At 50.9% G+C, this 26,545-nt stretch overlaps 9 protein-coding genes across 10 annotated transcripts; 4 read left to right on the top strand and 5 right to left on the bottom strand.

Moving 5' to 3' along the window:
• Positions 1-110: 110 nt before the first annotated feature.
• Positions 111-1,972, bottom strand: PV10_02170 (uncharacterized protein). Its single transcript, XM_016366457.1, has 4 exons — positions 1,599-1,972; positions 1,259-1,544; positions 607-1,183; positions 111-556 (listed from the first exon to the last, which is right to left on the bottom strand). Exons 1-4 carry the CDS (start codon positions 1,713-1,715, stop codon positions 505-507), a joined length of 1,032 nt encoding a protein of 343 aa, XP_016225975.1. The 5' UTR covers positions 1,716-1,972; the 3' UTR covers positions 111-504.
• A 2,214-nt stretch (positions 1,973-4,186) lies between these two features.
• Positions 4,187-7,514, top strand: PV10_02169 (uncharacterized protein). Its single transcript, XM_016366456.1, has 2 exons — positions 4,187-6,203; positions 6,256-7,514. Exons 1-2 carry the CDS (start codon positions 5,044-5,046, stop codon positions 7,091-7,093), a joined length of 1,998 nt encoding a protein of 665 aa, XP_016225974.1. The 5' UTR covers positions 4,187-5,043; the 3' UTR covers positions 7,094-7,514.
• Positions 7,515-7,649: 135 nt separating this feature from the next.
• PV10_02168 (uncharacterized protein) lies at positions 7,650-8,706 on the bottom strand. Its single transcript, XM_016366455.1, has 2 exons — positions 8,517-8,706; positions 7,650-8,459 (listed from the first exon to the last, which is right to left on the bottom strand). The coding sequence occupies exons 1-2, from the start codon at positions 8,594-8,596 to the stop codon at positions 7,838-7,840; spliced, it is 702 nt and encodes a 233-aa protein (XP_016225973.1). The 5' UTR covers positions 8,597-8,706; the 3' UTR covers positions 7,650-7,837.
• Positions 8,707-8,900: 194 nt separating this feature from the next.
• PV10_02167 (uncharacterized protein) lies at positions 8,901-10,740 on the top strand. The gene is made up of 2 exons (XM_016366454.1): positions 8,901-9,638; positions 9,710-10,740. Exons 1-2 carry the CDS (start codon positions 9,014-9,016, stop codon positions 10,549-10,551), a joined length of 1,467 nt encoding a protein of 488 aa, XP_016225972.1. The 5' UTR covers positions 8,901-9,013; the 3' UTR covers positions 10,552-10,740.
• A 242-nt stretch (positions 10,741-10,982) lies between these two features.
• On the bottom strand, positions 10,983-12,112 carry PV10_02166 (uncharacterized protein; the record flags this gene model as incomplete). The annotated part of the gene is made up of 2 exons (XM_016366453.1): positions 10,983-11,186; positions 11,260-12,112. The coding sequence occupies 2 exons, from the start codon at positions 12,110-12,112 to the stop codon at positions 11,011-11,013; spliced, it is 1,029 nt and encodes a 342-aa protein (XP_016225971.1). The 3' UTR covers positions 10,983-11,010.
• A 2,206-nt stretch (positions 12,113-14,318) lies between these two features.
• Positions 14,319-16,430, top strand: PV10_02165 (uncharacterized protein). Its single transcript, XM_016366452.1, has 3 exons — positions 14,319-14,687; positions 14,753-14,779; positions 14,859-16,430. The coding sequence occupies exons 1-3, from the start codon at positions 14,596-14,598 to the stop codon at positions 16,045-16,047; spliced, it is 1,308 nt and encodes a 435-aa protein (XP_016225970.1). The 5' UTR covers positions 14,319-14,595; the 3' UTR covers positions 16,048-16,430.
• Positions 16,343-19,289, bottom strand: PV10_02164 (uncharacterized protein). The gene is made up of 4 exons (XM_016366451.1): positions 18,936-19,289; positions 18,755-18,885; positions 16,781-18,695; positions 16,343-16,698 (listed from the first exon to the last, which is right to left on the bottom strand). Exons 1-4 carry the CDS (start codon positions 19,233-19,235, stop codon positions 16,618-16,620), a joined length of 2,427 nt encoding a protein of 808 aa, XP_016225969.1. The 5' UTR covers positions 19,236-19,289; the 3' UTR covers positions 16,343-16,617.
• Positions 19,290-19,601: 312 nt separating this feature from the next.
• PV10_02163 (uncharacterized protein) lies at positions 19,602-23,598 on the top strand. Its single transcript, XM_016366450.1, has 2 exons — positions 19,602-19,870; positions 19,926-23,598. The coding sequence occupies exons 1-2, from the start codon at positions 19,769-19,771 to the stop codon at positions 23,547-23,549; spliced, it is 3,726 nt and encodes a 1,241-aa protein (XP_016225968.1). The 5' UTR covers positions 19,602-19,768; the 3' UTR covers positions 23,550-23,598.
• PV10_02162 lies at positions 23,539-26,264 on the bottom strand. 2 transcript variants are annotated; one of them, XM_016366448.1, is made up of 3 exons: positions 25,949-26,264; positions 25,017-25,890; positions 23,539-24,966 (listed from the first exon to the last, which is right to left on the bottom strand). In XM_016366448.1, the coding sequence occupies exons 1-3, from the start codon at positions 26,135-26,137 to the stop codon at positions 23,996-23,998; spliced, it is 2,034 nt and encodes a 677-aa protein (XP_016225966.1). In that variant the 5' UTR covers positions 26,138-26,264; the 3' UTR covers positions 23,539-23,995. The 2 variants fall into 2 exon arrangements, with proteins under 2 accessions (XP_016225966.1, XP_016225967.1); XM_016366449.1 differs by having other exon boundaries at positions 25,017-26,264.
• Positions 26,265-26,545: the final 281 nt, after the last annotated feature.

Below are 26,545 nucleotides of genomic sequence, written 5' to 3'. Positions count from 1 at the left end.
AGAGCATGAGCATGAGCAGTTGCACAACCGCTCGAGCCCAAGGAGCAAGAACACAGACGATGTGGGGAGTGCGGAATCTCACCAGAAGACCGAAGTGAGGCTTTGGAATGATAGAAGTTTGATCCAGGACGAGGAGAGAGCGATTCAAGTTTTCAAGATCGTGACTTCTGTCTTTTCAGGTTCGGGTGAGGCAGGCACGCGCACATGTGACGGCGCTGCTCAACACAACGATTACACATCCACGAAATCTTCACAACATTACCACCGAGTCCATGGCCGTCAAAAGATTCGTCATAGTCAACATTAGTTTGCAATGGGTTGGTGACAAGTTTGAATTCTCATCTTTATCAAATGTTCCACGATGCCTATGGTCCTTGACAAACAAGGAGTGTGATGTGATGAAGCGGAAATAGTACATCGTGGTGACTGGTCTTCTCTCGCCTTGTATCCCATCTTTCAATGAATGTCCAGTGGGTTATTAGATGGCGAGAGGTAGGTGCTATTTTAGCGCTTCGAGTTTGGTGGAAGTGCTTGTGTCACCACCTTTGGCATACAACTGGGATATCACTTCAGCCATGATTCTGGAGACTGGATGTTATGACTTACTAGACAGGATCAACTTCAGCAAGTCCAGGGTATCCCAAGAGACTCAAGCCCGCGACCCCAAAGTGAGTATGAAAGACGTCGACCATATCGCCAGGTCTATCAGCAATTCCTCCATGGTCCGTGTCCTGACATCGCAAAATGAACCTTGTCAACTGCTCCTTGTTGATCCAGTGGAGCCTTCCTATCATGGCAAGGCTACTGAGTACCCACCAGCTGTAACATACGTCTTCCAGCTTTTCAGGGCGACCATTTAATCCCCCACTTGGAAGTTGCCTCTCGCTCAACCACGCTGCTAACCTGTCAATATCGACAAGGTCGAGTCGACCTGCGATGCTTAAAGCACCAAGACCAGTAAAGGTTCCTCCGGCGTGAGATTCGGCGCCTGGGGTGAACCCAAACGCTCCATCCAGATTGAGACACGACTTCACGTGATTGATGGCTTTGTCAAGGTTGATCACGTGCATCGAGTCCAAAATCGACAGGGCATTCAAGGCTCCGTACAAGAAACGAGTGTCGGTTTCTCCCCACTCATCACCAGAGAAGGCTCCGGTGTCAGGGCTTTGGAGGCTCGCTAGGACTGAAACGCGTCGATGATCGAAGGTTAGATCAAGGTCGGAGGGTTTGCGGGAGTTGACGGGGTTGAGGCACTCACAGGTTGCAATCTTTTCCCTCCACCCTTTTCGCTCTCGATCCAGTTGCAACTGGGCATTGATGGTTGCAAGGATTTGGACTGCGCTTACCGTATACAACATGTGAGAGTCATGACCGGGTGCGGCGCCAAAGCCGCCGTCGACATTCTGGCAAGCGAGGACAAATTGCAAGGTCATGTCCGGTGGGAGTGCATCAGGTCTGCCTAGCAGATGGAGTGCCGTCAAGCCCCAGTAGACCCCGTTAAGCCGCAAGTGCTCAGTCAACCAGTAGTCCATTTCATCTTTCCTCTAACGGTAGATTAATAAACGCAGACGCAGTTTCACTCACAGAGGAGAACGCACGGAGTCCAAGCTCTGAATGTAGCGAACATGCTGGTCTACGGCCAAGCGAAGCTCGCTAGACAAGGCATCGTCTGTCGCATGTGAGCCGCCTATCCCTGGCCCGGCGACCAGAGCCATGAAACGGGTAAGATGGCGCAAGACACAACAGCCCTCTTCGGTTTGACAGACGAGGAGGTCGTGTGGTCGGCAAGGTTAATAGCGGCGACAACGACGCTGAATCACAGGTGAAGTTGCCTGAAGAAAATAATGAACGGGGAAAATTGGCTAGGCAGATTTGGAGAAGTCGGACTGGGATGAGCACGGATGAGTTATGTCTTGCAGTTTGGCAGGGATTGGTTGTGGAGGCGAGATTTTTGTGCGCCACTCGAATGGTGACACCATTGCCGCAGCATGAAACTCCAGAGCAGATGCCCCAGCCTGCCCATCTTTGTACGCAGATGGGCAACATAAATCCTTCGATTTCAAGGTGCCTAGGCAAGAACTATACATAGATATATGGGCCTTTAGGTGTGGCTCCTTTAGTAATTAAGGAGTACCTTAGCAAGTTCTGCATGATTCAATCTGCCTAGGACTGACCTCCATAAGCGAGTGTTTCCCCATAGCAAGGACTCAAGAAACAGGTCGTGACGATAACCATCGGTTTTCTGCATGACTACCTAGATAGCAGCATCTCACGAGGCTGATTCTTCATACTTCGTACACATGTACTACGAGTATCTAAGGAGGTAGCATCTCGAGGTCGGCTGCTGTCTGGAAACGCCACGTCTGAGTCGCTGTTCATTAAAAGTTATGTCCAGGCTATCTGCTCCTAGGTTCAATTGATTCTAGGTAGTATCAGCATCAGCATCAGGCCGTGACCGACCTGCAGGGGAGGAACAACAAAAGCCTACAGGCCAAGAGGTCACCTGAGGTCTTAGAATCTGACCATGACTCGGAAGGTTCTGGTGTGCTGCAGGCTCGAAACGCCGCTGACGGCTCCTCTAGCGCCCCAGGGCTACCAGGTCGCACCCCCCTTGGACATGAGATGTCCCTGAAGCCTAGAGCACTTCGACCATCAACGACCACCCCCATTAGCGTGGTCGCGGTCAGCACTCAGGAACAGCCGATGGGCGCAACGAATGGGTGAAACTCCGCCAAACAACACTTGCATTCCCAATCATGAAGACTAGGAGCAGAGCATGCCTCATGACATGGGTGCATTGGACTTCACAAGATTTACCGAAGCAGTGCCGCTGCATCTGAGGGTGAGCTGACACAATACCAGTACTGGGAGATTGTGCCAACGCCAATTGAAGCACCCATTGACAGCTCAAATCATCGAATTTTGCTCCCTGCACGTCGTTGGACTGTGCACCATAATCATCGTCCCTGTTGTCGTAGTGAGGTGCGATCTCCCCCACCTATGTATATACTCCGTAATCAGTATGCAAGCCTTCAGCTCGTGCCAGGGGCTGTGAGCAAGCGGACATTGACTAGCATCATAGATTCATCACACCGTAACATGTCTTGCAGACTTGTGCACTTGAAGGCTTGCCCCCATTGACTCCGCTTCCTTGCAGACGCAATTCATGATGGCGGTTAGTGCACGCTACTCATTGTTGGACCCCAGTCATCTTTCTCGACATGCAAATCTCGACCAATTACCAAGGGCCTGAACTCGAGCCTTGATGTTCAGTTTGGGACAACAAAGGCCAAAATAAAACATTTGAAGATAGCCTCCTCTCCAGTCCTACTACTGTTGCAGGATGTTGTCCTGTGCGCCTGTACTGCGATGATCTACGGCGCCAGCACTTTGCCAATGTCAAGTGTCATGTGCTTGAATCCATGGTCGACACTTGCTAATTTATCCCAGAGTACCTAAGGTACGTACTTTCGTTCTAGGACTTGTACAGTGTGAAGCCTGTTGTCCTCCAGTGCTTCATTATTACTTGGGCCGCCGCTAGGCAACATTGGGGGCACGTGCCTGCCACATGAGAACCACGTCGTACGTCGAGGGGTGCTTCAGTAGTATCTACACCACACAGTAGTAATTAGACCCATAGGTCAATTCTTTATGTAAATCTCTCGACCTGTGTAATCAGGCATCATGGTGGCCTGGGGCATCACACCTACCTATTATTGGTGACTTTTGGTCTTCTTAGAGGAACGTCGAAATCTTTACGGGCGCTGCAACGGGCTTGAGTTTATTAAGAGCCTCTCTGCATTGAAGAGGTCATGAGTAGGTATGAGTCCCCCTCGTCCCCCTTCACCGCCCGGCCCACTTGTCCTCCCTGGCCGCCGAAGAGCCCCACGGACCCCTTTGGACAGCGTGCGCCGCCCTTTCATTTTGGGGGCTCCTGACAAGTAGCTTACTCCGTAGGCACGCTGACCATTTGGTGTCGTTTAGTGCTACTGGACCTACCTACCTAAGGTACCTTAAGTTAGCACAAACTGCCGCCCGGGCTATTCGTACTCGCATCCAGGTACACTTCTTACTTAGAGCCTTCCTTTTGCTTACTTAGTCATCCCTAATTCCTCAGCTTCTCTCCTGTAGAATAAATTATCTGCAGCTGCAGTGTAGACGCAGACAGCCCCTCGGCCCTTTGTGTCCCCGTTTCTCTTCCCACATCCTCATCCCTGGTCCTCAATCCATCCATCCATCCTCCCTCCAGTAGATTTACCAAACTGCACCCTTTCCACCACCGACCTTTGCCAACGCACAATTTCCCAATCACAACACACCCATTCATCAATTATCAAGACCGCTATTACCACCTTGTTGGGTTCGGCCATTTGTTGCTTTGCTGACTTGCCTTGTGCTTCACAATCATTTGGAGCCCACATTTCTGTCACTCCTTGGCCTCGCCCGTCCCCTTCTTAGGCGCTTTCCCCTACTCCATCCGCTTCTGCCAACAAAGAGACACGATCTCGTCTCCCGGACGAGCACCTTACTTTGCACATACTTCCATTGTCTGATCTCGATCTCTTTCGGTCTTTCAGGACACACCGCAGAAAGAAAACCTACCGATCGCCCTGTACCTCGTCCACCTTGTCCCTCAACAGCCTCTATGAGGGTCCCAGCCGTGACCACTCTCTTGGGATATTGTGTACCTCGCTCTGCTTGGGCCGTTCGAGAATAGCCTCACGCGACTCCCCTTGCCTTTGAGGTGGAAAAATCAAGTCTGCTGGCTGCCTTCTCCCGCCCACACGATTCAAGTCGAGGAGGTCTGTTTTGACTGACCAACAGTCTGCAACAGGGCACGCCAATTTCCATCGCATGAATTGGTGATAGCCTTGCTGGGTCATAAAAGCAACAGAACATCACATCTTGCTTCCATCGGGACACGACTCCGGGCGGACACTCGCAGGACTCCGCTAGTCTGGTGCGAAGGCGTCTTTGTCCAACACACCGTCCCCGCCTTCTCACAGCCATCCCTCTGGATGACAGGACGCAAGAGTCGCAAACATGCCTAAAGCCTCGGCTTTGCCACACCTCAAATTGGATGCTGCTCAAATCAATGAAGATTTCAATCGCTTGACACCTGCCGCCCTAAGTCCCCGTTCCATTGGCTCTCCACATACACCAGGCTCGATACCGGGCAGCCCCTACCTCCAGCCTGCATCGGCTTCATCAAATATGCACCACCTACCTAACGCGCAGGATTCGCGGCATGATGCTTTCGCATCTGACCCTTCTTCCCCCCGCATCACCGCCATGCCTGAGTTCCCTCCGTCCCCCGGCCCTCCCCTGTCTCCTAAACATGGCCGAGAAACCTCAAAAGGGTTCTTTTCCAATCTCATCGCCTCCAAGTCGTCACACAAGCTTCATCCCTCCGAGGGTGCAATTCCAGAAGGCGTGGAAAAGACCAAGGCCCGGAGCAGGGCAAGTTCCAAGGACCGAGTCCTCCAAAGTGTCAAGCGACAAGGCTCTACTCCTGAACTTCCCCGCTATATAACTGCCAGTACTGTCTCCAACGATAGCCCTTCACCACTACTTACGGACAAGCCCACACCGCAACTACCCATTGAAACCGCTCAGACCAAGAAGAACAAGTCCAAGCTCGGAGGAATTCTGTCGAGAACCAAGACTCTGAAGTTGGATGATAGTCCTCCAAGGCAGAAGTCTATCGGTCCTGCTCACCTTCAACTTGAGAATGGCTCTCGCCCCCGTGAAAATCTCGAGCCTTCACCAAAGACTGCCCCGATCAGGCCAGATTTTCGCGACAAGGCCTTTGCTGACGATTTAGGCTCGTCCGCACGCAACCATTCTATGGATCGCCATGGAAGGGATGAGTCTGCTGCAAGAAGGGAGCGACAGGCCAGTGCCATGCCCACATCGCAGTCCTTTCGAGACGGATCGACCATGCAACTGTTTTCCAACATTGGGCAAACCGGGAAGGGCATGGGTGACAGACTTGGAAAGGCTGGAAAGGGGTTCTTGGGCAAGATCACTCGTAGCGGCAGCAGCAACGAGCGTGAGCACATTGCTGACGACAACTACACTTGCACCACCATCAATCTTCCCTTGATCAAGCAGACGCGCAAGACGAGAATAGCACGACGACTGGAAATGTCCAAAGACAAGACCGAATTCTGGATGCCAGCCTTGCCTTGGAGGTGTATTGAGTATGTGAGAGTCGAATTTCTGCTTTGAACATCCTGCTGACGTATGATCTAGTTACCTCAACATGAACGGCTGTGAAGAAGAGGGCTTATATCGAATTCCTGGCAGTGGAAAAGAGGTCAAGCATTGGCAGCGCCGTTTTGACAGTGAACTTGATATCAATCTTTTCGATGAACCAGACCTCTATGATATAAACACCATTGGATCAATGTTCAAATCCTGGCTCCGAGAACTGCCAGATGAAATCCTACCGAAGTCGGTACAAAACAAAGTCGCTACACAGTGTGCTGGTGCGACATCAGCGCCTCAATTGTTGAGGGATGAGCTTTCTCGGTTACCACCGTTTCACTATTACCTCTTGTTCGCCATCACCTGTCACTTGAGCCTCCTCAACAGTTATGCAGAGAAAAACAAGATGGACTATCGCAACCTCTGCATCTGCTTCCAACCCTGCCTGAAGATCGACGCTTTCTGCTTCCAATTCTTGGTCATGGATTGGAAGAATTGCTGGCAGGGTTGTTGGACCGAGAAAGAGTACCTGGAGGAGGAATACCGCTACGAAAGAGAAGGATCTGTTGGAGAGAGCGAAGATCTCGGGGTCGACGAACGGGCAATCTCATCGAGTGGCAGTAGCCAAAAGCAGCAAGCATCCATCCCACCCCGCAGTTCAGAGGCAGCCACGCAGAGGAAGTCTATGGCACCCAAATCCAAACAAAGGAGCCTCTCATCCGGCGGCAGTGCCAAAGATCGAGACAACCGTGCTCACAGTCCCACACAAAGCGTGCCGGTGGTGCCCATGCCTAGGCTGCTCACCCCCGAACCCCAAACGACGAGTACCATATTGGAGCAAAAGCTGCCAGAATTAACCGGTCTTTCCCCAATCCGGATGTGACCAAGCAATGGGAACACGTCGTTCCTTGTACAATGATACCCCTGAGATCAAGAGGAGGAATTCGATCAAAGTTTCGGAATGAGCAGAAGACAGACAGGTTTGGATGCCTAGGACCAATGTGTCCGATTTCTTTCAACCCCTGACACAAAGCGGCAGCAATGAGATTGTCGCTTTTTGGATATCATGGGTTCATATGTATTATCTAGTGGCCGGTCATTTCAAGATCCGCGCGGCATTGATGTTACCAACGCCATTTGAGTTCTGCGCTTTAGAAAAGGAGGTGGATCCTATCGAGTGGAAACCACGCCGATGGTTCTTTACTCGACCTGGATCGTGTATGAATAGAACGTTTTTCTTGTGATAGCGAGGAGTGGAAAGAGACCAAGCCATTACGAAATTGAAGGCCACCAGTTGCCTTGCCCAATTTTGAGCATTGTTCCTCTTGAGTTTGTTTCATAAAAGATTTTTGCATTCAGAGTGACATCGTAGTCGATGGATATGGAGCCCGGAATGCCATTGACTCATTCATTTACTATAACTTTGCTTTTCACAAACCCGAGTAAGGGCGGTCGTCATCCTGGCAGCTCCATAGACGTTGCCTTCCCCATTGATCAACGCCAACGCCAATACCAATGCAACTCCATGCAATGCTGGCCGAGAAGTCTTTTCTTTTCATCCGCATCATCTCCTCCCAGTCAAGTCAAGGCTCGCTCGACACAGGCTAGGCTTACCCAACCCAGCCCACTAAGCCTTTCCCTTTCTGGATTTACGATCATTATTCCTTTGCTTCCTTTCCTGGCGCTTGATATTCTCCTTCCTCTCCCTGCGAGATTCTCCTCTGATGGTTCGACCCTGACCACCAAACCCTTCCTTTTCTCTCTGAACAGCAGCATCGTCCAACTCGACCAACCACTGAGTTTCAGCATCTTTGTTCTTGCCCTTGTATCCCCATTTCTTGACCCATTCGCCTTTTTCCTCGTCATAGACCAGGTTTTTCCGTCGGTCTTCCAGCGACGCTCCTCCCTTGAGACTGCCTCCGAATTTCCCAATTCCCTTCTTGCGCGCAAACTTCTCCCATGTCGTTGGCGCCTTGGGTTTCGGTAAGGGTTTCCATCGGGGAAGCGGTTGGCTGGCGTGTGGTAGGTTCATTGTGAGTCCATCGGACGTAGATGTGATGGCGCATGTTGTTAAAAGGGTGGTGAGCAGTGACTGTGCGCCATCTCGCGCAATTTGTTGGAGGATCTGGTTCCGTTCGGTGAGGGATTGTGATAGTAGCGTTTTGCTGCTGGGTAATGGGTTGGGGTCGACGGCTGTGAGATAGCTGAGTTCATATGTATATGGACTTGGTTTTTCTACCGTTACCGGTCTAGAAATGGTATTGTTAGAATGGAGGAGCGGCTGCAAAGAGTGCGTGAAAACTGACAATCTTTCGACTTTGGACTTGTTCTGTGTTGAAACCACCGAGTCGGTCATTTTTGAGTCGGTGAGTGTGGCGGTGGCCATCCTGGAGGAATGATTGTTTTGAGTGCTTGGTAGATGTCCTCTGTGTAAACAGGACTCTTTTTCCCAGTTGAGAGGATAGTCTCCTAAACACCGTTTTGTCGTTCTGTCTGTTTGGTTTCGTCCGAGTTGCGAGTTCGAAGTGGGTGGAGGGCTCGAAACTTTTTGGTTCGCCGCCTGAAAGAAAAGAAAAATATGACGCCCTCCGATTGGGTTGTGAAGTGGAGAATCTTAGAACAGCAAGATTTCTCTTCCAACCATCGAAACCTACAGCTTGACATTATTATTTCTGCAATGAATTGGTACTGACGGAGATGTTACTGTGAACATCAGCTGCTTTCCTTTAGACTCAACTCGAGTTTGCCAACATCCCCAGTGCAGTCCCTCCACGGGGTCCGGCACAACACACACCGTCGGAAAATGTCTCTCTCCGTGTGCACGGAATGCCTCGCGCGACTTCGATTGTCCAGCAAACCCTCGATCCTTTCTCCTACGACAGCATTCGTCACCATCTCCCAGACCTCGTCGTTCCACAGCTCGGCTGCCCAACATGCCAGTATCATTAAGAAGAAAGCTCCTCCTCAGCTAAAAGGACCTCGAAGGTCTCAAGGAGTCAGGCTAAAGAAAAAGGCGCGAGAAAAGATCACTTTGCCAGCCGTTGGCGAGCGGAGAGCTTTACGACGTCGAATCATCATCTCCAACACCAATGCCCTCGAAGTCAAGGAGATGGAAGACCTGAGTGCTCAGAATGCTGTTCTCGACGAGTCCTCGAACCAGGTTTTGGGCCTGAGTGGCCCAATTCTGGATCAGTTACGAGATTGTGAGGCGTTCAAGAGAACGCAGAATTGGAACATGTTTCGACGACCTGCAACCTTGATCAGGTCCGAGACTCTGGATGTTGCTAGGACTATGGAGCAGGTGGCTCCTGGTCAGACTGCGAAACTTTTCCTCACTGGTGAAAGACAGTCGGGGAAAAGCATTCTCCTATTGCAGGCTATGTATCTGGCATTTTTGAAGGACTGGATAGTGATCAATATTCCCGAAGGTTAGTTGACGACACCACCACCACCGAATCCTACCGCAGCATGTGAGCTAACATTACCATTCCTCCTCCAGCGCAGGACTTTGTCAACAACACATCGGCCTATGGACCTCTACGATCACAAACGGCCGAAGGCGAGGAACAATCCAATGCCGAACAGCTCTATATCCAACCTGGACTTGCTAAAGCACTGCTCCATCGATTAGCCTATTCCAACGAAGCAGTATTGAAGTCATTGAAACTCAACCACAAACATGCTGGATTCCTGCGCGTCAAGCCAGCCAGCAGCATCAGCGACCTCGCTCTGATTGGAGCGCAGGAGCAAACCCTAGCTGTTCCTGTCTGGGAGGCTGTGTGGAAAGAACTCAACACTCCTGGCCAGAACCCACGACCACCTATCCTATTGACGGTCGACAGCGTCGACCACTGGATGGGACCGTCCAAGTATCGCAGCGCCGAGTTCGAAGTCATCCACGCCCAGCAATTCACGCTGGTGAAGCAATTGACCGAGCTATTCTTCTCGGAGAGTAAGACGCCCTTAGCCCATGGTGGGATGATGATGATGTCGACTTCGGGATCCAATAAACCTGGATTCCCTTCTTTCGCCATGTTGATTGAACAATTCCGCGCAAGAGACAAGGGTGTTGACCCTTCGTCCTCTGCTTTCCCTGTCCCGCAACCCTACAGCAAAACGGACACTAGGGTGACTGGTCTTTTCTCGAAGAATGCCGGTGTGCGTTTCATGGATGTCAATGGTAGTACCGTGTCGGAGAGCAAGGCGCTGTTGGAATATTTTGCTCGCAGTGGCTTGTTGCATCGAGGCGTGACGGATCATGTGGTCAATCAGCTTCGGGCTTTGAGTTCGGGTGGGGTCATGGGTGAGTTGGCCAGACTTGGACGAAGAGTTACGGCTTGAGCAATGTACGATTGAGAAGAGAAGTAGTAGTGTGTGTGTGTGTGTAAAAAGAGAGAAAGGACTCGCTGTCCAGTACCTCGCTGGGTGAGAATGGGAGTGACAGTTCGCTGTGAGTAGAAGGACTTTTGTACTACCTGTCTAAAAAGATCGCAGAGGACAGCAGGGCGAGCATAAATCTCTACAACAGCATGTATTGCATATGTATATGTTTCATCACAAATGGAGAACTGCGTAGAGGATGAATCCTGGGTAGATGTGAAGTACTGGATCCGATATTGAAAGCTGTAGACACGTGCCACAAGGAACCTATATTTATGTGAGCTGGTCTTTAGCTCCCTGTAATAGACATTGTACCCAGCATTTGGGATACTGGCAGTAGGTTCTCGTAGATGGGATACATTATATATCTACCCTTGAACTAATGCGACTGTGCTACGCATGAATCAATGTTTTTCACATTTAAAAGATTGCCAGGGCGTTCGGTGGGCTCCCAACGCCTCCTGGGACATTGAGTGGGACACTGGTGAGCAAGAAGCTATATCGTCCAATCTTCTTGCAGTGAGCTCCCAGGGCCTTGAGGTCCCAAAGTTCACCGATGTTCAGTCCGAACAGAGACAAGAAATACTGATGGAGCACTGTGATTGGGTATTAGCAAGAAGATGGGTGAATGATTTGGAGACGCAAGTGTAGTAAATGAATATCACATACCTAGCTCACCAATCCCAGCCTTGGTTCCATCAGGTCTAGACGGCGGTGTCACCTCAAAGGCGATTGCGTCACCAGCGACGGCGGCGAAATGATGATTCCAGAACCATTTTGCGGCGGCTTCGTTGCCCTCCACGCCAATGGATGAATGGGTGCCAATCATCTTTTCCTGCTCCTCTGCAGTACCCGCACCTAGGTCTTCTGTAAAGCCAGACCTAATGATCAAGATGTCGCCGTGTTTGAGCTCGGTTCCCTGGTGGGCAGCGATGGCCTCGAGATCTTTGATTGTGATGGCATGGGCGGAGAAACAGTCATATTTGATCCCTTTGGCTTCTGCGTAGGCCCGATAATCGAGGAGGACTCCACGACCGACCAACCCGCCACGATCGTGCCAATGGTTGAGAGTTGGAAGGGTCTTTTCGACATCAACATTGCCGAAGGATTGAACGAGATCTTGTTTTTCGGGCTTGGCTCCGTTGTAATTGAGGCCGGTAGGTTGATGAGCAAAGTGGACGAGAGAGTCCCACTGTGAAGAACATTGAGTGTTGAATTCAATCTCGTCGTCGTAGCCATGAATGTCATAAGGGCTGTCTTTGAAGGAGAGGACCTTATGTTCAAGACCCTTGCGAAGAAAGCCCGGTTTTTGAATGGCACCGATGGGCCAGTTGAGCGAGACGGAGACGCCGTCACGAGCCTCTTTGAAGGCTTGCTGAACGACCTTTGGTGTCAAGAGGTTCAAGCAGCCAAGATGATCCTTCTTACCATCCTTGTCGAACAGACCCCACGCACAGCCCTGGGGCATGTCCTTTACCTTGGGGAGGCTATCAAAATCTGGAAGGTTGGTGTAGTCCGACATGATGACCTTGCAGTTGTATTCGAATTGGTTGCAAACGTTAAGTGTTTTTTCAATTTGTACACAAGGGATCGCTCAAAACGGTGCTGAACCTGAGCAGGGGAAATGGAGAAGACTCCAGAGTGGGCAACGCACTCGGGGAGGTTTCCCCAGGTTTATGAATTCGGCCGAGCTCCCAGGCGCTATGATAGTAAAGCATTCTTTTGATTGCCATCGTTGGCTCCGGTGGACATGAACCAGACTCGAGTCAAGCGGGGCATCAATGCCAGTATCAGGCGTTGACGATGTAGCCCCTCTTGGAGGCTGTTGGAGGGGAGGGTAGGATTTTGTCATATCCTCGGATAAGTGCTCCAAATGGTTGGGTTGGGTGGAGTTGGAGCCATTACTCCGTAACAGTAGGGGAACCGATGGCTTCTAAGAAAGATTGTAAGCGAGCGTTGGCGACCAAGTAAGATCGGGAATTGATTTCCGAGTGGACCAAGGCTCGACTACATGGAGCATGGATGACAATGCTCGAGGCTGTAGTCTATGCGTAGTTGTAGCAGAGGTGAACTGTGATGAATGAATATCTTGAGTTGGTCGTTCTGAGATTGCGCAGTTTCTAATTACCTACGCAGGCAAGAACGCGGGGTAATGGTCACCCTTTCCCCGTATCTCATGATAAAGTTGGGGGAACGAGAGCCCGAGGGCCTCCTTTCTGACTCAGTGGCTTGCTGATGACACTGGCGGCCATAGGGGAGATCGTTCAGCATGCTTGAGTGTATATTACTAAGCCATAACTTCTTGCCCCCCCACCAAATGTGGTTCGCCGCGATTTATGTCAACCACATAGAAATTCATATTGCATAGCCAATAAAAGGCGGATTTTTATCTAGTTTATCTCCTTTTGTAGGGCACTCTCTTAGCTATCTAGTAATACTAGTTCTATACGGTAAACTAGCCTTTAATAGCGTGTATACCAGCCGGATGCCGCTCTCACCGCATTTACTCGCGTACACATTAACCTGACTGTCTCGTCAATTAGCGACTGTTCTAGGGCATCAAATTCCTCGACAATAGTGCGGGCGAATGCGTCAAGGGCGGCCTGAGACTATCCTAGTTCGCGCATTGCTGGATATCGCTCCGTCAGTAGAAGCTTTTACTGAACCGCACCGTTCAAGAGCCCAAGTTTCCGCGCTCCCAGCAAACGCTTATAGGGAGCATCAGACTTGGTCAGTATTACCCAGCTACCAAGCAATGGGTTTGGGAACACGAGGCTCAGTCGCGGTCTCCGCGCTTGGGCTTGGCACACAGTGGCATGTCGGGAAGGACCTGAGATTCTGTAAATACATATTGTACTCACATGACACCATCGAGGACTGAGCAATCCCATTAATTGTGAATTGATGGTCATTTGCATACTACTCGTACGCACGAGTATACAATGCAGAATCCTTAAGCGAGGCAACTGCCCTTTTCAATTTGAGAGGCACGAATTTTAATTTTCTGAGAGCGACAGGACTGTTGTAGGCACCGAGTGGTTAACACGGAGGTTTACCCAACAGGCATGTCTGGCCGGGCATGCTGGCTGCAACTCGAATGATGCTCTGCACAGCCTCTAACTGGAAAAATAAGTTGTTCACAGTGAAAGCGCAAGGCTGGGCAGGCCCGTGAGGCTAACTGAGAGCGGAAATCCCCAAGACTCCAGGGGACTTGAGTCACCGAACCCAATCAACCAAAGGCCCCGAAAGGACGTAAAATGCGAGAAGCCGCGTAAGGAGGGGAGACACAGACCCCGGCCAGTGGCGGCCAGTGGTGGCCAGTAACAAGTGGCCACGATGAGTTACACTGCAAACAGACCCTGATTGCTTATTTTGGCAATGAAACATGCCAGTCACTGCGATGAATTTCAAGCCGCATCGTGCCTGAGTCTTTTCAAGAGGAACACAGGCTATGGCCTATCTGGAGCCCCCCTTTAGCTCCTCCAGTCCACTCGGCCAGTGGCTCAGATCTAGCCAAGCTCACCCTTGCCGCCTAACCATCCCCTATTAGGCTAAACCAATCATGCCCAAGCCCCCCATGCTCTCATCCTTACGCTGGTTCAGCTCTAAGCCTCTACGAAGTAGTGAGAAGGATTGTGTGTGAGACTGTGAGTTTGTCCTCAGTGTGTGTCTTCCTCTCCGCTTGCAGAAGCCAGGCACGCGACTCTTAAGTAAACTTCGTCACTTTGTCACTTGTGCAGTTCCTCCCTTGTACAGCGGATGCTTGTCGTGGTTGCCCAAGTTGCCAATGTGTTTCTTGGGATTCCGGCCTTGCAGTAGTAAACATCATTTTACCACTCTTTGACCTCCATCTTACATCCACCTCAACATCCATCACATTACACCCTCATCACTCTATCAATACCCATCAATGCGTCTGTGATTCTCTCTTCTTCTTCCGATATTTCCTGCTCCCTCCCTCAAACCGGCCTTCAGCTGTCGTCGTGACATCTGGGTCATCCCAAAATGGAGAGCTTCGTAAATCGCTTAGACCCTGTGCTTCAGGCAAGGGGTTTGGCGCCTAAAGGAGGGAGAATCCGAACCAGAGCCATTATATCGTATGTCTCAATACCCAATTCGACTTGTCGGAATTTTTATATCCAATCTACTAACTGCCCTCCAGTTACGTGATCGACTACCTAATCATCATGTAAGTCCAACATCAAAAACCCAATATCCAACATCCTCGTGCCCTTGGACACCTTCAGCTGACACGGCGTCTCCAATAGAGCCTTGGCAGTCGTCTACGCCATTCTCGATGTCATCGTCACCCCATTTTCACAGCCATTTTCCCTCAACAATGCTTCGTTACAGTATCCCTACGCAGACCCAGAGCGTATCCCAATATGGATGGCTCTAGTGATTTCAGGCGTATTTCCCGGCATCACCATCGCCGTTTACACTCTCTTCCTTGATGGGTTATTCTCCCATCACCGCCGTACTACTCGGACTAGATCCAAATATACCTTCTGGGATCGTCTCTGGGAGCTTAACTGCGGCTGGCTTGGTCTCCTTCTCGCTCAAGGTACCGCCTTTGTCGTAACCGGCTCGCTCAAGAACCTCATTGGCAAGCCTCGACCTGATATCATCGCTCGTTGTAAACCAGACCAGGAATTGGTGAACGCTCTCGCCCAATTTACTTTGGCCACCAAGGCCCTTTGCACAGAGACAGACAGTCATATCATGCAGGATGGTTTCCGCTCCTTCCCCTCTGGACACTCCTCCAGCAGTTTCGCCGGTCTTTTCTACCTATCTCTGTACCTCGCCGCCAAGCTCCATGTCTTGGATCAAAAGGGAGAGGTTTGGAGGACTTTCATCGTCCTAATCCCCACTCTGGCCGCCGCATGCGTTGCTGGCTCACGCATCATGGACGCACGCCATCACCCATTCGACGTCATCTTTGGCTCTGCTCTTGGTATTTTGTGCGCCTGGGGCAGCTATCGTCAATACTTTCCACCCGTCAGCCACGTCTGGGAGAAGGGTCGAGCATATCCCATGCGCCAATGGGGTGCACCAGTACGGAGACCCGTTCCGGGCAAGGTCCTGGTCGATAGCGAGACCCTGGAAGTCCTCGATGATCGTGTGCCCCCCAGCGACGACCAGATGGACGAGTCACGCTATGAGCTCAACTACAACCCCAATCTATCCAATATGCCCCGTAGTGGCAAACAAGAGTATCCTGCTACGTATCCGAGTCGCTCCGATGTCGATCTTGAGACCGGTTATCCGTCACAGACCACCTCTCGGTCGGATACTTTTGCCTCGGTCATGGCACCACAACCTTTGAACCCGTCAAGTACGGGGAACATGTTTCGAGATCAAGTAGAACAGAATCGACGTGTCAGGGCCCCCATATCTGGAGCCAGCCCTGAGCGAGGCGATACTGAACACGAGCCACTACAAAGAGGTCGGATTTAGCCCGGCATTTTCACGCCGGTGCAAATCAGGTCAATATCCGGCATCGCCTGTGTACAAGATGCAGCAAAATCATTTGTGAATACCACGAGGCCTGCTAATCTCGACCTCAAGTCTCCTCTCGGATAGGGCCGGCAGAGACATGAGCGTCGAGCGGGTCTTTACCACGACATGTGAGAGACGAATTGGGGCTTTGCGTAAACGGGCGTTTTTTGGGTCAAACGGGAACAGGATGTTTAGGAAACGTGCCAAAAGTTTCACCTGGACAGGAACTTGATGTCTCATAGAATCATATCATATCTGATGTGGCGTTCTTGATTTTCTTTCTAAACACCATTTCCCTTCAGGCAGGTCGATGGAAAAATATAATTTCAATCAATCTCAAGGCCAGGGCATGTTACGATTTTTCTCAACGCCCCCTGTGCTGGTCGAAGCCATTCCAATAGTAATCATCCAGCCTCACTCCTAAGCACTCACAAAAAGAACACACAACATTGCTTCTGTACCTGAATGGTCGAGAGTCTACTGTATTTCGTGGCATGTCGCCCGACAGGCCTCACTGTTCCGTGCCTTCTAATTGCTCATGTCATCATCATCACTATCCCCAGCCTCGATCCACACCAAACGAGTGCCGTTGTTTGCAACCTGCCAAACCTGTGATGACATTTGTGTTAGCGACCAATTCGAGCAAGAAGACAAAACAATAAATGGGGTACTGGGGTACTGGGGTACTTACGTCCAACAAGGCATACTCTTCAATAGTTCTCGTGAACTGATCGCTCGTGAAACCCTTGGCTTGGACCAACTCACGAACCCGCGAGAGGTTCAATTCACCTCTAGGGCCACCAGATCCGATACTTGCGGCACCAGACTCGCGCATTCCGCGAACCAGATCATAGATCCTCGATGACACAGTCTGGTCTCCACCGTTCCGCTGGTCGTTATACAGACTGGCCTTGGAGACTTCGATCAGACGCAGTGCTTCATCGACATCTTCATTGACCACTTCATTGCTGAAGCGGAGTCTGGCTAGAGCCTGCGACAGACGCAGTACGCCTAGTAGTGTTCGCGGTGACGTGTGTGTAAAGTGCTTCTTGCCGCCTTCGTCGCGCTTTTGTTGTTGTCGCATCCGCACGTACGCGCCGACCATGTACTCAGACACGCTCTTGGGAACATTGGGTCGGAATGTCCGTGCCTGTGCAATGTATTGACGGACTTCTTCTGGTGCGAAGATCACCCCGTCGCCTTCTCGTTCAGGATGGCTGTTATGCATGTGAACGTAGCAGACGTGGTTGGCTAATTCCTCATCTGACTCTCGTGACGGAGTGTCGAGGATGAGGAACAGGACGTCGAATCGGGACAGAAGAGCGGCTGGGAGATTGATGTTGTCCACGGGCGAAATCCGAGGGTTGTATCGACCGTACAGAGGGTTAGCTGCCGCTAGGATGGAAGTTCTAGCATTCAGAGTGGTGGTGATGCCGGCTTTGGAAATGCTGATTGTCTGCTGTTCCATTACTTCGTGAATCGCCGTTCGGTCACCATCGTCCATCTTGTCGAATTCATCGATACAGCAGATACCATTATCGGCCAATACCAATGCACCGCCTTCCAGTACCATTTCATCAGTGACAGGGTCCCTCATCACGGCTGCAGTCAGACCGACACCACTGGAACCTCGACCTGTGGTGTACACTCCTCGAGGGGCCACTTTGGTGATGTATTTGAGAAGTTGCGATTTGGCCACACCGGGATCACCCATCAAGCAGATGTTGATATCGCCACGAATCCGCATACCATCGCCCATTTCTTTGGTTACACCTCCAATCAACAGGAGAAGCAGTGCTTTCTTCACATCGAGGTGCCCGTAAATTTCAGGAGCGATCGACTTGGCCAGATACTCGTACATATGTCCGGAAGCTTTGTGTGACTCGATTCGTCGAATCACGCGGGGATCCATCTTGAGATTCTGGTATGCTTTTTTGTGTTGGGTGATGTGTTGAGCTTCAAGGTATGTATCTGTGAGCAAACCTGCTCGAATGGCTCGAAAGCCGGTGTATGGTGTGGGAAGGAAGATGCCGTCAATCTCAATGACATCTCCAGGATTGACTTGTCTTGTTAGAGAACCGTTGCAGTGAACGGTTAATGTCCTGGGAATATGTCCCACTGGCACTTGGTCTGCCATCTCCTGGATTTTGACTTCTTGGAAAGGCAAGAATTTGGACGCTCTGGTCGAAGGAAACAGTTGGCCTCTGGAGTTGTTGGCCGTGCAGTCCTCCGACGGACATACTTGCATCGGAGTGAACTGCTTCGATGTTACAGGTTGGAAGATCTCACAACCACAACGATCGCACGTGTATGCTTGGATCCGTATGCTTGGCTTGACATCAGAAACTCGCGTTGTGATGCCTCGCACGGTGATGAGTCTTCCTAGATGCTCTCCGCGAACTTGTCGCACAGCAAGTGTCTTTTTGGCAGCTTCTCCAGCCGTAGGAGTAAGAGGTTTGAAGTTCAAGGTGTATCTTCTTGTCAACTCAGGAGGAAATGTGGACACAGGAACCGCTGCATCGGGGTCTGCCTCTCTAGCAGAGTCGACTGTTTCGTTCCTTCGTGCTCTTTGCGCAAGGATGATATCTACCACGTCATCTTTGAAACTATCTGCAAGTCAGCAAAGTCGAACAAAGCGCGCATGATAGCTCAGTCATTGACTTACCTGATCTCCTTGCTCGGCTTTGGCATTGCTTTGTCAACGGCGTCCGCGAAAAGGTCGATGTAGTGCTTAGTATTTTTGGTGATGGACTCAACCAATTTCAAATTCTGTTCGTCACCAAGTGTATCTTCGAACTGGGGATTCTGTTAGCAAATCTCGCTAACAGTCCAAGAGCTAAGCTCACCTCCTTCAGGTCGTCAAGTTCTACGAGGATGTTGGAGCATTCGCGATTGGCAACATCCTGCAGCATGTCGCGATATTTTCTCTTCTTCTGTCGCCGTGTGGTCGTATCGTCGCCATTTGCAACATCGTCCATGAAGTCATATTCATCGCTAGTGTGATCTGCGTCTAGGTTGAGGTTGTCAATGGCCTCAGCGGCCAAATCTTCTGAGGTTTTGGATGTTTCAAACTTGTCGAGAAACTCTTCAAACGCAGCGACTTGCTTCGCGTAGTCGGCAAGCGACTTGTGTTGTAACAGCGCCATGTTGCCGGGGAATTTGTCAGAGGTAGATCAAAGGTGTGAGGTCCGATGAGGGAGTGATGGTGATGGCCAGCTTAAAGGATATGAAATGAGATACTTTTGTGAGCACGGGTACCAGGGGGCTGGTGGCTCGCCTGCGGTCTGTGGGACGCGGAGGAGAACGCGTTGTACACGCGACGCGTAAAGTGATTTCTCCGGTGAAGCAGTTGGGTTACATGTGTCGTCTAAATGCTTCGAGAAACCTGTTTTCTCACGTGACCAATTTGCCCAACACACATGCCGAGGTCCGCAAGGATCGGGAAAGAGCAGAGTGGCCAAACAAGACCTCTACCAGTCGCCTCAATTTTCGTCAATATCGATCAATTCAAAGTCCACGACATCAGGACAGAGGCGTCTTTCTCGCGCGCTACTATACAGCAATAACCTTGTCATCTCGACTGACGTGTGTGGATGAAATGTCCTTGTGAGGCCCATACTTAGCTCTTGATAACGAAGGTCGTCGGCTGTCAACGAACGCAAGTCACGCTTCCATCAGGATGGCACCAGCCGTGCGCGCAGAGGTGGCCTTGGTCTCCCTGAAAAATTGCTTGGTCAATCTCCCTCCTGGCCTGATAGCCTTGATCAGCAACACCAATATTGTAAGACTTCCTTTGACTACTGCTCAACCCCTCATCCCCGCTGACCCTATTGTAGCCAGCTCAAAATGTCGTCGTTGAGTTACAATACAAATCAGCGACATTATCATCTGGGGCTGTGTCAAGTGGAAATGCTGCCGGCTTCCAAAGATCCGCCTATGTTGGATGGACTGGCATGCCTAGCAGGACTCGCCCAGGTTCTCTTATCAACAATGACCGCGCAAGGTCAGGCCGAGAACAAGAAACTCAAATGGTTGAAATCGACGCCACCTTCGCAAAGCTGCTTGGGCTCTCTGAGGGTCAGAAGATTGGACTTTTGATTCATCTGGATCCTCCTATTGCTCACAGCATAAACATCGAGCCTGTCACTCCGGCCGACTGGGAGGCTATCGAACTCCACGCTACGTTTCTGGAACTGAATCTGCTTTCTCAAATTCGAGCCCTGCCGAATCCTTCTTACAGCAACAAGTCAGCCACTCAAGCTGAAACAATGCATCCACTGACTCTCCATCTTTCGCCAACGTCCACTGCGAACATTATCGTCACCTCTCTCGCACCACCAGTTGCAAGCACATCGCCGTTTGCCAAGATCGCACCCGACGCAGAAGTGATTGTGGCTCCAAAAACCCGAGCTAGGGTAAATCGAAGCAACAGAGGTGATTCGAGGAGCATCGCAAGCAGGCGCAGTGGCAAGAGCGGCGTCAGCACCGCGCGTGGTTCGTCAAAAAGAATTGTCAAGTCTGCCTTGTTCTTGAGATCCTTCGATCGATCAGTCGCTAACACGTTTTTCGATGATACCTCTGATGCTGTACTGAACAACAAGCTTACAATCTGGTTATCTCCTGAAGTTGCCGAGTCTGAGAGCTTGAAAGGAACTGCCTGGGCAAATGTCACGATAGTCAGACCATCCGGCCTCCGGGCTCAATTGGAGCAAAACCATGTTAATCAGCTCAAGGAAGAGGAGAACAGCGAGGTGGGCCGACCTGCAACAAAAATTGTGGCTAGAGTTATGCCCTGGCAGAACCCCCTCGACAATAATCATGTTGTACTGTCTTCGACAATGTGTCAGATGCTGGGTATCGAGGGACAAGTGGGCGTTATCGTCCGAGTTGAAGCAGCTTCTCCTCCACTTTCTCGATACTCGGTCAAGAAATTCCACTTTTACCCATTCTTGCCGCTCAATCAGAAAAAGAAAGAAGGGATCAAACTTGGAGGTGACAAGGCAGCCAAACAAGCAGTTATCGACAAGCTGCGCCTGGTTTTCACCGGCGACGATGGATTGTTGTCTGGACCTATCACTGATGGCATGGTGTTGCCAGCATCAGGAGAACCATCACTTGCAACATCTTTCGATGGCGGGATCATTCGATTCCGACGCCCGGCTGATCAAACCGAGGAACCCAAAGACTCATGCCTCTGGGTTCTGGGACAAGAGCAAGAGCCCGAATTCGACATCAAAGACGAAGTCCCACGGCCCGTTGAACTCACCACACTGTTTCCGAGCTTTGCACATGATGTACCATCGAAAATTCCAAAATTGATTGGCATTGACAAGATCCTCAAGCAATGCATGTCCACCTTGACATTGTGCTCCTCGGTGCTCCTAACTGGTGGCATTGGTTCTGGGAAAACATCACTTGCTCAACGCATATCTCAACAACTCCGGGAAGATTATGTTTTCAACGTGACTTTCTTCTCTTGCCAGAAGCTTGTGACAGATGAAATCCGAGTGTCGACCATCAAAGAGACCCTGACCAGACTATTCATGTCGGCGTCATGGTGTGCCAGACTGGGTGGGCAAGCAGTGGTTGTGCTCGACGATCTGGACAAGATCTGTCCTGTGGAGACAGAACTACAAGTCGGCAATGACAACGGCCGGAGCCGTCAAATCACCGAGATTCTCTGCTCCATCATCCGACAATATTGCAGTATTCATTCTGGAGTGGCTCTCCTTGCGACTGCACAGTCCAAAGATGCCCTCAATTCTATCATCATTGGAGGACACGTCATTGGAGACATTGTTGCTATTAAAGCGCCAACCAAGGAAATCAGACGAGATGTTCTCGATGCTCTCACCAGTGACGGGGCGGCTTCTGCCCGGAACGGCACCCATACCAGAAACACCAGCGATGCACAAAGCATTTCCGAGAGCTCATGGATGGATCCGTCCAGCTTTTCATCGAGACCTGGCTCATCGGCATCAACTCACCCTGTAGAGGGCTTCCGGGTCTCGTCAAGCCTTGATCTACTCGACATTGCCGGAAAGACTGATGGCTATATGCCAGCTGATTTGGTTCTTCTCGTGGCTCGCGCAAGGAACGAGACTCTTACTCGAATGCTGTCTGAAAGCGATGCTTCCGACGCAGCTCCCACTCTGACCAAGGTTGATTTTGACTCGGCACTTGCCAGCTTCACACCGGCTTCTCTGCGGAACGTCACGTTGACGCACTCGACCACCACCTTCTCGTCCATCGGTGGTCTGCACGAGACGCGCAACACTCTCCTTGAAACGCTACTTTATCCAACAAAGTATGCGCCTATTTTCGCCCGGTCCCCTCTTCGATTACGGTCCGGTCTACTCCTCTATGGATTTCCCGGCTGTGGCAAGACTTTATTGGCTTCGGCTGTTGCTGGCGAATGCAATCTCAACTTCATATCCGTCAAGGGCCCCGAAATCCTCAATAAATACATCGGTGCATCTGAAAAGTCGGTGCGTGATCTATTTGAGCGTGCACAGGCCGCGAAGCCTTGTGTTCTCTTTTTCGACGAGTTCGACAGCATTGCGCCGAAACGAGGGCATGACAGCACGGGTGTGACGGACCGAGTGGTCAATCAAATGCTGACGCAAATGGATGGTGCTGAAGGCCTTGATGGCGTCTATGTGCTTGCGGCTACGTCTCGACCCGACCTGATTGACCCTGCGCTCCTACGTCCCGGTCGTCTTGACAAGTCATTGTTGTGTGACATGCCTGATGCGGATGATCGACTCGACATTTTGCGGGCAGTGAGCTCCAAACTCGAGTTGACTGCCGAGGTTGAAAACCGTCTTCTCACGGTTGCGCAACGCACCGATGGATTCAGCGGTGCAGATCTTCAAGCTTTGATGTACAATGCCCATCTAGAAGCCATTCATGACCTCCTCGGCGATCTCACCAAAAATACAAACGGCAAGGACAAGTCGAAGGGATTGTCCAACGGAGTCAAGGAGAAGGATTCCACTTCTGGCAGTCGAAGACGCAAACGACCCGCTGGTGATAAGAACGATTTCATTCAATTTCTCTATTCCGCCGAGGAAGATGCACGGGCCAAAAAGGTCTTGACTTCATCGGCCATGGACAGCAAAGCTGCAGTTGCTGCTAAGATTGAGGAGTTGAAACTGTCACGAAAGCGTGAGAAAGCCATGCTTCGTGGTAATTACGCCAATGGTTCTCTGGGAGGACCCAACAGTGACGGCCTCAGAGAGGATGGCACGGAGCAAAAGGACCAAGGGGACGAGAAAGAGCACGTGTTGATTGAATGGAGGCACGTGGAAAAGAGTCTGGCTAGCACAAGAAGCTCGATCTCGTCTGAAGAGAGAAAGAGGCTGGCAGCTATCTATAGAGAGTTTGTTGTGGGCAGGAACGGAGAAATGCCAAATGGACAAGGTGGCACTGAAATCGGTGGAAGGACGAGTTTGATGTAGATAGGTAGTTAGGCCATCTGGTTTGGCTTCAATTCGAAATATGCCTGTATATGAAAATATGTGCGATACGGGGCTGTACCCCATTCAGAGTTCCCACGAAGCCCAAGAGCAAGGGAATAGGTTCTCTGATCCAAAGGTGTTCGCTCACACAGGGACCGACGCATGTATTGATCATGCCTATATACAGACCAGTGACACACCAAGGATGGACAGGACAATAATTCGTCATAAGATGAAAGCGAGTGAGTCAAGATTCTTCGTTCAATTCTGCCTGGAAGGACATGGAAATCTTCATATCCGTAATTCATGCCAAGGTACAGCAATCTCCCGCGTCCATGATCCGTAGCCCTTCCATAGGGCACGATTAAGATCAAGGAGTAGTGAGGTCATAATGATAAGCAAGTCGCAAGCAATATTAAAGCAACAACCGTGAGTATCCGGCCGGGTCACTTTGAGCTGGCGCGACCAATGGCGAAGACGCCAACGATCACAACGGCAAGAGTGACTATGGCTCCGGGGAGGAGAAGATCATTGGGAACCCCTTGAATGATTTGCTCCTGCTGGTGTCCATGTCTTGTTGCAAAAGCTTGTTGCTTCTTTGATCTGATGGTTCTGACACGGGATGTCTCCTCCTCTTCATCCTCGTCGCTGTCGGGCAGGGAGGTTGCGTGAGGCTCCTTAGCCACAGATTCTGGAGGGGTGGGAGGTTTCGACAATTGTGGTCTTGGATCAACGGTAGCGGCGATTGGTGGTTGAGCTGGATCATGTACGAAGAGGTCGACCTTTTCTCGCTTGCCCTGACGAGCGAGAAGGATTGCATCTAAAAGATCCTGATCGGTCGTGATTGAAACTGTGTCGCCTTCATCATCCATGTAGCTGAGAGCATATCCAGCCTTACCCAGTTTACCATTTTCGACGACAACCTCGCCCCCGACGGCTTCAATCTCAGCGCCAAGTTTTGCGCTGACGTTGTTAACGAGCTCTTGAATTCCATTGTTGGCAATCACTTGAATTCTGTGCACCCGGCCGCTTGGTGCCTTGAATTTGAATGGGAACGGCGTCTGTTCGGGCGGTTCAATCGAGGGAAGAACCTCAGAGTGAGCATCATCACCGCGATGAGAGGCTGAATCATGGGGCATGACACTGTCACCCCTGTCGACGCTGGGCCGTACAGACTCGGTGTCCAAAACAGATCTATGCCCAGGGGTGGTTGGACGAAGGCTACCCTCTCCGGACATAACGGATTCGGTGTCGTTGTCCATGGATAACCAGAACTTATTCCAAGCCGGGCCTTCAGACTCCCCAGTGTTCATGGTGTTGATTTGTTCTAGGGTCGCATAGGTCAACTTGAGGACATCGACCATTCCAACAATTTCGCCAGTCTCGTTCATCACAGGCAAGTTTAGATAGTGGCCATCTATTCATTTCTGTTAGTATCAATAGAGTTGATAGAGCCTGAGGACCTACCATGCATCTTTCGCAGTGCGGCTTGAATGCTCATGTCCGAAGGAGCGAAATCGGGATGAGGAGTCATGACTCGGACGACACTGCAGTTCGAAGGATCAAGTCCGGGGGCAATCACGCGGAGGACGACATCCTTGCTGGTGAAAATGCCAGTGATAGAGCCCTGATCTTGGACTAGAACTGCAGTTGTGTGGTTCTCCTTCATCAGCTGGGCTGCCTCTTTCACCGATGTTCTGACTGACACAGTGGTTGGGGGAAGGCCATTCAGAACTGACTCCAACGTGGGGCCTGACATCTTCATCCTGAGAGCCTCGACGTATTGAATGATTTGTTGGGGCTGGCTAGAACCCAGTTCGGATTGGACGCCTTCCAATGCATCGTACAACTTCCGCGAGGAACTGTATGCGCGCTCCAGCTTCTCCATTGCTTCGTAGAAGCATTTTGTAATATCCAGGATGCCAGAAATATCTTGGTTCTCATCCATGACGGGTAGATGTCTGAAGCCTTTTCGGACCATCAAGTCCAATGCATCCGTAGCACTTGTGTCGGTCCGAGCGCACAATGGATTCTTTGTCATGATCTGTTCGATGGTGACTTGGCTAGCCTTGATTCCGGCCCCAACGACACGGAATGCCAGGTCCTTCGCAGTGAAAATGCCTGCAATTCTATCATCGTCATCTGTGACAAGGACACAGTCTTCCCTCTTCGCTGCCATCAATTGAGCGGCCTCGGCCACAGTCGTATTGGGTTTAATCTGCAAGGCTTGACTAGGTTTCAGGGCAAGGACAGTGCCAGGAGGTGCTTTGCGGGTATGGCGAGCGCGGGATGGGACATGCTTCTTCTTGCTAAGGTCTGCTTCCATTTTGCGTCGAATGGCCTGAACAGAGCATGTCAGGCGCTGTGATGACGAGATAGACTGACAGTGGGAGACGTACCTCATCACGTTTACTTTGTTTCTGCCGACTGGCAGATAAGGTAGATGCGCCAGACATTTCGCTCTGAACTTGACTCGCAGCCGTCTCCAGCTTTGGACGAGGGATACCAGAGGGAGAATCAGTGAAAGGGACTTGGTTACGGCGATTTGGTGTTCCTCGAAAGGTTCCGCTGACTTGACTCGACGACATGGTGCAGATTGACGAGAGGAATGTCGGGGATTTAGGAGCCGGACCAGAGTGGTCTGTGGGGTGGAAAGCAATGCAAGTCACAACACGGATGAGGAAGTGAAGAGTCGATTGGCTTTCAGAACAGGAGAGGTGAGGAGGACGACGAGTCTAGTTGTGTCAAATGTTGATCCATCCACAGGTAGACCCGAAGATTGGTTTGCGTGGTTGCCAGGTTCGATCAGGCGGTTCCGATTCGCGACTTCAGGCTTGAGTTTAGGCAAGTAAACAAGCCACCTAAGAGTGGAAACCCCACTGCAGTCACGCCCCCTGTTTGCTCCTTCCACGTGACGAAAGTGTACTCGGAATACCTACTTTGTTGGGCATACGAAAAACAAAGGTCAATCCCTGGCATACTCCTGGTCAGTTGAT

This window comes from Exophiala mesophila (genome assembly GCF_000836275.1).
Source record: "Exophiala mesophila strain CBS 40295 unplaced genomic scaffold supercont1.2, whole genome shotgun sequence".
Taxonomy (NCBI): domain Eukaryota; kingdom Fungi; phylum Ascomycota; class Eurotiomycetes; order Chaetothyriales; family Herpotrichiellaceae; genus Exophiala; species Exophiala mesophila.
This window is presented reverse-complemented; position numbering and strand designations above follow the sequence as displayed.